Here is a 9,976-nt window from a genome sequence, read left to right as displayed (position 1 = left end):
CTTGGTGTGAATTTTTGTGCTCACTAAGGCGAAGGATGATTACTGGGGAAATGAAACAATTGTTTACTCCAAGTCATCCTAGCACCTTGCTATTGCCAAAGCCACACATTAAATAAAAACAAAAAAACTGCGGATGCTGGAAATCCAAAACAAAAACAGAATTACCTGGAAAAACTCAGCAGGTCTGGCAGCATCGGCGGAGAAGAAAAGAGTTGACGTTTCGAGTCCTCATGACCCTTCGACAGAACTTGAGTTCGAGTCCAAGAAAGACTCTTTCTTGGACTCGAACTCAAGTTCTGTCGAAGGGTCATGAGGACTCGAAACGTCAACTCTTTTCTTCTCCGCCAATGCTGCCAGACCTGCTGAGTTTTTCCACATATTAAATGCCAATTGTAAACTGAAGATGCTGGAAATACTCGGGTCAAGCAGCATCCGTGGAGAACGAAACATATTGACATTTCGTCAGATTAAATGCCGAGTAGTCTTTGTTTTGTTTTTGCCTGTCACTGTCTAATTTGTCTTCATTTTCTAATATCTGGTGGAGAGGTGAGGCATATAAGGATGGAGGAAGGAATCGACCATGTTCTTCATCTGTGGTGTTTGGTAGGGCTCCAGTGGGTACGTATGTGACTGCTAACTGCTGCCTGGATAGGGAGGGAACACGCAACAATTGCTAGCTAAAGATATCTCGTGTAAAATGTGGATACTAGATAGGGACAGGATTGAAATCGACTTGAGTTCCTTCCAAAAGATGATGTCTAAATGTGCATGTGGAAAGTGGCTGTTTTGAAGAGATCCTGAAGGTTCAGTTAACTCCTAGATTGTCTCTTAAAAGTCTGTGGAGGTAATTGTATTGCTCTCTGTGGGAGTCCACATGATGGTACCCACTGATATTTTAATACCCCAATCTCATTTCCTCATATAGGATCATACCCAACAGCACTGGCTGCCTCGACAATGAGTGGGAAACCAGGCAACAGAAGGTCAACGCTGGAGGATCAGCCTCCATCGGTCAGGTAAGGCTCCAGGAATGGGAAACTGGAAAAGCAAGAAGTCATTGTGAGGTCTGGTGGAGCATTCCTGCTTCTCCTGGTCCCCAAGAAAAGGAAAAAAAAAAATATAATCATTATTTATTTTGTGTCTCTCTCTGGCCTTCGACTCAGATCCAGGTAGAAGCAACTGCTGTTTTTTTCCCCCCTCCCCCCCACCCAGCCATCCCTCCAGCTTTGGTGCTCGGGTTAAAAGGGCAGGTCAGGCCCAGGTAACACCATCAGAACCAAAAGATGAACATTTAAACTGGTTTTAGGTAGATATCATTGCCAACTGCAGTTTAACATTGGTCAGATCGGGCTGAAAAGGAGTTGGTAAGTGCCTGACAGAAAGCTAGCAGGGAAATGGGAATTAATAATGATCTCCTGAGAGGAAAGGTGTAAATTTGGGGGAAATGTCTGTTACGTGGAAATTATGCTATGAAATATTTTTATTATGCTTCCAGTAGCACATTTGATTCAAACTGAAGCACCAATGAAATACAATATGAGGGAGAACAAACTTTGTCCTTACATAACATCGCATCTAATTGAATTACTGAATTGCACCACATGGACTGCAGCTGGTTTGAAAGGCTGCTTATCATTCAAATATCCCACTAACAACAAATGAGCTGAACGACCAGTAACTTTGTTTTTGGCATTGCTGGTTGAGGGAGGACACCTCAGTGCTGCTGTTTGAATTCTGAGATCTCCATTGCATCCACCTGAATGGCTAGATGTGATGGCCCTTCCTGTGCTGCTCTGAACTGTAAACCTTGAAAATGAGCACAGATTGTACACACTGGGTCGTAATTCCACAACCTTCTGACTTGGAGGTGGGAGAGGCACTTTCAGTTGACAGCCTGTGCAGAAATTCTGGGAGGCGTTCCATACAGTTTGTAGACCATTGGAATCATTAAAATACTTGTGCGCCAGGATTTGTGGTAAGTGATCTTGCCTGATGAGGCTCCCCGTGTGTGTGCCAGAATTTGTGATGAGTGGCCTCGCCTGTTGAGTCAAAAATCAGCCAAAAATGATTGTGTTTAATTTTCATGTTGTATTAATTGCCTTCACTGCTCGATGTGCACCTCGCTTCCTGCAACTTCAGTCTCTTTGCATCCTGCTCCCATTGCTACCCACAGTTTTATTTTATTTAACTTGGGATGTGGGCATTGCTGGCAAGGCCACCATTTATTGCCCATCCATCGATGCCCTTGAGAAGGTGGTGCTGAGCTGCTGCCTTGAACTGCTGCAGTGCATGTGGTGTAGTGCTGTTAGGAAGGGAGTTCCAGGATTTTGACCCAGCTGCCGTGAAGGAACAGCGATAAAGTTCCAAGTCAGGATGGTGAGTGACAGTGGATGTATAACAGAGAAAGGGGAAGCCAGTAAACAAGTCACACCTCAGGCCACTATTGTTAGCAGAGGCTTGAAAAAGATTTGCCTGCCAGAAAGACAGTCTGGTATAAAGGTGTTCACAAGTGAGGAGAAAATGTACGTTTGAATAGGTGTAGAACATGGGAGGCTGGTTAGCTTGGTTGGCTAGTGAGGATCAAATAAGTGCCAACAGCGCAGGGTTTGATTTTCCCCCCATTCTTTGAGGTAGATTTGGGGCCTGCCTTTTTGTCCAACCTTTTGTGAAAACCATGGCATTTTGGCAAATAGTTACCAAGGAGAACTGAAGAAGCAGCTTAGTACCTATCTGTCCAGGTCTTCAGAGGGTGCAGAGGGGATTTACTCAAATGATACAAGGGATGAGGGACTCTAATTAGATGGGGAGACTAGAAACTGGGATTGTTCTTACAGTGGGGAAGGCTAAGGAGAGATTTACTGGAGGTGTTCAAAATCCTGAGGGGGCCTGATAAAGACTAGCTAAAGAGAAAATGTTTCTACCAACAAGAGCATTGGTTACCCAAGAACGCAGATTTAAAATGGCAAAAGGACGAAGATGATATGAGATACGCTTTTACTCAGCAAGTTACGCACTGCCTGAAAGGATGGTGAAAGTAGATTCAAAAGTAACTATCAAAGATAAATTGAAGATTTAAATGGAATGGAAACATTTGAGGGGTTTTGGGCAGAGAGAGGGGAGATTGGCACTAATTCGATGGCTCCTACAGAGAGCCAGCACAGGCATGGTGGGCTGAATGTCTTTTGTGCTAAAAAATTCCATGAGTGTAGACAAGCGGTTTGCAGTAATGTTGATTGTTTGGAGTCAGATCAAGCCCCTGGAACAATTAACAGCTGAACGTATGGCTATTGTGTCTGCCATGTTGGCTTGCCATTGTACTTATCAGCTGGAACCCAAACCTCTGCAGTGCTTTGCTTCAGTCTTTAACTTTCTTTTTTTATTCCCCCTGCTTCATTTCAGAATTTTTTATATATAAAAAAAAAAGCACAATTTTAAATAAATAAATCAATCAGGGTGGGAATAAATCCCCCCAAAAAATCAAATTCTGCAATGCTGGAAATTCAAAACCAAAAGAAAGGAAAACATGAATGAAAATAATCAGCAGCATCTTTGGGATGGAGATAACCTTTCAATATAGTGCTTTGGAGATGAATGGAGGGTTAATTCACAAACGTAAGGCCTTGTTTTGTGGGAACTTATTCCTGCATTTTCACTTTTTTTTACAGTCTGTTTCACAAAGGTTTTCTAAATTATATGTTAGCTGTGGCTCGGGAAGAAGGTTGTGGTTTCCAGTCCCACCCCAGAAGCTCAAGGACAAAATGTATGCTGGCATTCTGCAGTGCTGAAGGAGTGCTGCATGGTCTGAGAAGCTACCTTTCAGATGAAACTTTAAACCAAGGCTCTGTCTGTCCTTTCAGGCGGTTGAGAAAGATCCAATGCACTATTTACAAGCAGAGCAGGAGAGTTCTATCTTGGTGTCCAACATTTCTCACTCAATGAAAATCACTAAAACAGGTTACCTGGTCGTTATCTCATTGCTGTTTGTGGGGCCTTGTTTTGCACAAGTTGGCTGCCATGTTTACTACATTACAAAAGTACTTCATTAGTTGATTGTAAAGCATTTTTGGACCCCAGGAATGTGAAAGGCACTAATTAAGTGCAACTTTTAAAATCGAAACTGAATTTGGGAATGTGGGAGAGATGGGGAAATATGATCAAATAGAAGTGTTTTTCCAGGTATTTCTGTTTCTGTTTTTGTTTTAAAACAAATGAAGTGATGGTGTTCCATATTGATCCCCTCACTCACTTTCTCTTTAGCTTCTTGCCGTTCTGTGGGAGCAGAAGATGGAGATGGTGATGTGTGAATGGACCTTTCCCTCATAGGGACTTTGCTGAGAATGCCTCACAGATGCTTTCAAAATAAACCTAAATGACCAGCTAAAATTTGACGGGAAGTATTCTGCCCATCAGCTGCTGGGATTCTCCAGGGATGCTTTGAGTGCTTTCAGTTTGCTAACTAAGGTTACTGTGCATTACTATGGCAAACGCGTTAACATTTCTCTATTCCTTCTGGATCTCAGCTACAGAACAGCGCTGATATGAAATTGCCCTGAACAAAATCTAAAGCCTGCAGAGTCAACAGAACAATCCCAGCTGTCAGGTTATCTGGAGGTCATGCCTGCATTGGCAAATGCTGTTCTCTGTTCTATATGTCAGCTAATAGAAAGTGTGTACTTCATCGATTATTCCTGCACCGAATGGCTTTAGTGACCCATTGTGGCTCATTCTTCATCTCTTGCAAAGTAAAATGATCGAAGAGACTGCGTCCCGATGTCTTTGCCTCAACCCCATTCAACATGTTTATTTTAAATCTCTCCTTTTTATCGTTTCCTCGCCACCCCTTCTGCCCTTTTTATCTTATGTATGACAACACCTTCTCTGGGCAGGAAGGTTTGAATCTCTGACGAACCCTAAGCTGAACGGTGAAAAGTGAGCGAGGGTGGGTGATCCCACAGGCATCTGCCCTTTGACCTTTTCTTACCTGCCTCCACCTCCCCACTCCACCAACACCGATGTGGAAGAGCTTCCCATGTGTACCAGACTAGGACCATGTTCTGTGAACAATCAAAAAAGTGATTGAGTTGAATGATAGTTCAGGGAAAAGCTCTAGGTGCAGACACCATATACCACACAACAGATGAGTACGAAAATCTGGGGGTACGTTGTTATGCAGTTTAACACAGTATGGTAATTGTATATTAATTGGGTATTTATTGTATTCAGGTGGTGGGCATTAACTTAGGACTCCCTGTGCTTGTATATAGGAGCAAGTGGAAATTGTGGTTGTTGGGTTGGAGGTGTACAATATGTACCTCTAAATAAAAAGCTTGCACATGTATGAAGACTTGGTTCTAGTGTTCTATTCCTTACCGTCTGGTACATGAGTTCTAACAGTGATCAGCCCAATAGTCTTGACTCTCCTAGCTAGGCTCTTCAGAAATGTTTCTTGTGCTGGTCTCCACGTAACTGTACACAAACTTGAGGTCATCCAAAAGTCTGCACCCATGTCCTAACTCGCAGGGGAACAGAACTTTCTATCATGCAGTGACCTATATTGGCTCTCGGTCAAGCAACATCTTGAGTTTAAAATTCTTATCCTTGTTTTCAGATCCCTCCATCACCTCGCCCATGCTTCTCTCTGTAATCTCCTCCAGCCTCTGTCCTCCAAGATACCTGTGCTCCTCTAATTCTGGTCATTTGTGCACTCCCAGTTGTAATCTCTCCACCTTTGGTGGCTGTGCCTTTATTTGCCTAGCACTCAAGCTCGAATTCCCTCCCTGCCTCTCTATCTCACTTCCCACCTTTAAAACATTCATTAAACTCTGTCTCTTTGACCAGACTTTTGGTTATCTGACCTAATATCTCCTTGTGTCATACTTGGGGTTTTAGAAATGTTCTTATGAAGTGCCTTGGGACATTTCATTACCTTAAATGCACTATATAAATAAGTTGTTGTAAAACTTCCAGTAAGGCACCAGACAGCTTAGTGGTTGGAATTGTTGGTGCAGCCTGATATGCAGCTACAGGGGAAGGAAGACCATGTTAACGTTATTTGTTCTGACCCCTACACCAAAGGACACCAAATCGCTGGCACAAATAAGTGTGAAACTGGTGAGCAGGCAGGATAAGACCTAGTGATCCATTAAGCCCGATGGCTGGAGCTTGGGGGCTTGGGGCTAAACACTTCCCTCTCCACCACCCACGGTAATATAATCTCTTGGGAGAAGCAAAAAAAGAACCGGATAAACCCAGGGCCGAAAAGGGGAAAGATTCTCTGGCCTCTTTGGGCAATCAAACCCAATCTTGAGAGCTCACAGATATTATCTTTAAAAGTAGTGGGTGTACATACTTATGCGGTGCAAGCTCTGCCCCAGACAACACTCTGTCTCAAAGCCATTCAGGTGGCCAGTACTCATCACACCAGTCAGCAATATGTTTTATTAGAGATCACTACTCTGTGTAAAGAACAACCAGCCTATCCCTTATTCTTACATGGTTTAAGCTCCTGGCCCTGCCCTATCTGTTGAACTGGAATAATAATCAGCGGTGTAGACATGACAAAGTCCTTGTGACATGTTTAACCATTGTGCTTGTGTCCTTATGGCATGCCAAAGCTGCAGAAATTCAGTTCCCAATTTTTTTTTAATTATTTGAAGTTACTTTGCGACAACAACTTTTATTGACGCAGCGCCTGTAGCGTGGTAAAGCGTCCTGAGGTGTTTCACAGGTGTATTATCAAATTTTATGTGGCACTGAGCCACATTAAAAGATATTAGAGGCGGGTGATCAGAAGCTTGGTCAAAGAGTTAGGCTCTTAAGGAGCACCTTAAAGAAGTGTTGAGAGATGGAGAGGTTTTGGGGTGGAATTCCAGAGCCTAGGAGATATTGTGCATCCCATTCTAATCACCTGAGCAAGATAAAGCGAGTGAAACTCCAGAAAATGAGATCTTGCAGAATTCATCTTTGACTGATTTATATGAATTAGGAGCAGGAGTAGGCCACTCGGCCCCTTGAGTCTGTTCATGGCTGACCTGATTGTAACCATGATGCGCTGTGTGGAGTTTTTGCTTATCCCTGTAAGTATTGGAAACAATTATATTAATTTGTGGCTGTGGTAAACCTGTTAGCCCTTCATTTTTTAATTTTATGGCAGGAATGTGACTAACATAGTGACAGCTGAATGACCAGTTCATGTTCCTGTGTTGGCTGCTGTTATTTTAAGGGCTCTGGCATTGTAGTGGAAATGAGAGCAATATTTTCGCTCCCATTGGGATTGCAAGCATAATTCATTCAGGAATTGCCTTTCATTTGAAGACTGGTAACTTGCAGGCACTTTGTAACGTTACACTACACCTGTGATACTTGTTTGTATTCATCATCTTGCTCCTATGCAACTGTTACTGGGGGATTAATTTTAGCAGAATGTTGCATTGTTGAGAACGCCTTCATCACAACTTGGCTTTAAGTTCATTTCCAACTTTGTCTTAATGCCAAAGGTAATTAATACTGGAATTTATTCCCTACTATTGTGAGTGACTTCCCCTTATTTATAAGATCACAATGCTCTTAATTACTCATGTCAATAAAACTGTTTGGGAGAGATTTTACAGCCACGTCCTCAAACAATATGACAGAGGAAAGAAATGCTTCTCAGTGGAAAGCTCAACTGACTCATACAGACAGACTTAAGGGTCGGGAGTTTTATCTGGGGGTTGAGGAGCAAGAGAGATTTTCTCCACTCTGGGGGTTGGAGGTTGGCTTGTGAGAATCGAGGGATGAATGCAGAAGACACCCTGAAGCAGTGTCTGGCTGTTAAAAGGAACTTAGGATCAGCTGTAGGCCAATCATCCCCTCAAACCTGTTCCACAGTTCAACTGGATCATGGCTGATCTGTATGTCAGCTTCCCATCTTCACTGAGCCACAAGAGAGATGGTGTGCTAAAGCAATATCCAGAACAAAGTCTTCTCTTGGAGTGTAGGATCTCCACCTCTCAGACCTCTAATCCAGGACCCTTTCTTGATAATAGATTCCTACTGCTGGATGTAGCTCGGTGGGACAGAATGTTGTGGGTTCAAGCCATACTCTAAAGAATTGAGCACAACATGTAGGCTCACACTGTAGTAGTGAGGGAGTACTGCACTGCTGGAGCTGCTTTTTGTGTTTCAGATGAGACATTAAACTGAGCCCTTGTTTGCCCCCTCAGGTGAATGTAATATTGCACTATTTTGGAGAGATCTACCCAGTATCCTGACCAATATTTATACAGGTGGAGGACGTTAATTGGGGTTTCACTTAAGCAGATATAAAGAGACACATACTGAAACTGTGGTGTTGTTGAATTAGGAGGTGAATGCTTGGAATGTTTCACTCTAAATAAATGTTAGACTGAGTAAAGATTGGCTCCAGTGTTATCATTTACCAATTGGCTTAATGGATTAACAATGCTTACTTTCAGGTGCTGGGAGAGAGGCCATTAGGAAGAATCCTCTTGAATTGACTAAACTGAACCTGGCACCACTGCAACTTGTACGACATGTCAGAGAAAAATCATCTCATAATCACGGTCCAGTTATCGATCAGTTTTCTTCTGCGCTGCCTATAATATCTTTCCTCCATTACAAAAAAAACATACTTTTATTAATTCTTTCATGGGATGTGGGCAGCGCTGACAAGGCCAGCATTTGTTGCCCATCCCTAATTGCATTTGAACTGAGCAGCTTGCTAGGCCATTTCAGAGGGCAGTTAAGAGTCAACCATATTACCGTGGGTCTGGAGTCACAGGTAGGCCAGACCAGGTAAGGATGGCAGATTTCCTTCCCTAAAGGACATTGGCGAACCATTTCGACATCAACTGACAGGGTTTTTAACAACAATCAATGATAGTTTCATGGTCACCGTTACTGAGAGACTGGCTTTATGTTCCAGATTTGCATACTTGAATTTAAATTCCACCTATTGCCTTGGTGGGATTTGAAACCGCGTTCCCAAAGAGTTGGCCTGGATTACTGGGCTAGTGACATTTCCACCCATTTCCACCATCATTGACTGTAAAGCACTCTGGCGTGTCCTGAGGCTGTGAAAGGCATTATATAAATGAGAGGCTTTTTATTTTATTTTTAAAACTGGAACATTTTGAAGCTGATGCTGCACGATCGCTCCTAATAATTTGCTCATCATCGTGACAAACACTAAACTCCGCTTGAGAGACCCACACCACAGTCCCTGAAGCCTAGCTGCAGGTAGTGCTTTTATTACCTCCCTTTATCCGCTCTGGCAAGCTCATTAAGCAGACTGCTCCTCTGGGGATGACTTTCAAAATTACCTACGTTTGCCATCAGCTGCTGCCTCCTCCTTTTCTAACCTTAATTGGTCCCCTGTTGTACCCATCTCCTCTTCAAAACCTCCAGCACCGGATCGTTCTCTGTCAGTTGACATCGAGATGAGGCCACCGTCTGCCTTCTCTCACCTGCTCTTCAATTCATGTCGGCTTTGGTCTTTGGTGTCAGCTGACACTCCCCTCAGGCACCCCCCCCACCCCACCCCTGACCCCTGCCGGGACCCATGATCCAAGCTGGAGGAGAGACAGAAGCTTCAGGTGAGACTGAGGCAGAAAATGAAGGAGAAATTACTGGTCCAGTTATTTTTCTCACATTTTGTAACCACACCAGGTTCAGAAAGCAAAGGAGAGTTGTCTTTTGACAGGGAATATGTCCATGAGTTCTGGTGGGTAAGGTTGGCAGAGAGCAGGTTTTCACTCAATTTTTCTCCCATTTTTACCGGTGCATGTCTCGCTCTTAATTTATTTCCATTTTGCTTCCTCCATCCCAGTTCTCTTTTTCCTTTTCTTTGGTTTCTTTTCCGCCGACTCACTTTTCTCTTGTTTTTAACCTCTTCGGTTTTATTCCTCCTTCAGTCTCCCCTGCATTTCTTTGCTAACTCTCTTTTGCAGTTCACCTCTCTCCAAGTTCCCAGCTG

The 9,976-nt window shown here is 43.3% G+C and overlaps 1 protein-coding gene across 1 annotated transcript in view; it reads left to right on the top strand.

Annotated features, from left to right (window-relative positions):
- The first annotated feature begins 377 nt into the window (after positions 1-377).
- Positions 378-9,976, top strand: part of plekha6 (pleckstrin homology domain containing, family A member 6) — a 329,654-nt gene continuing 320,055 nt past the window's right edge. Inside the window, exon 1 of the mRNA XM_041195222.1 lies at positions 378-1,016. Within this exon, the coding sequence (XP_041051156.1) occupies positions 958-1,016 (59 nt within the window). The 5' untranslated portion in view covers positions 378-957. The remainder of the gene's footprint in view (positions 1,017-9,976) is intronic.

The sequence above is a fragment of the Carcharodon carcharias genome, chromosome 9, assembly GCF_017639515.1.
Source record: "Carcharodon carcharias isolate sCarCar2 chromosome 9, sCarCar2.pri, whole genome shotgun sequence".
In the NCBI taxonomy this organism is placed as follows: domain Eukaryota; kingdom Metazoa; phylum Chordata; class Chondrichthyes; order Lamniformes; family Lamnidae; genus Carcharodon; species Carcharodon carcharias.
This window is presented reverse-complemented; position numbering and strand designations above follow the sequence as displayed.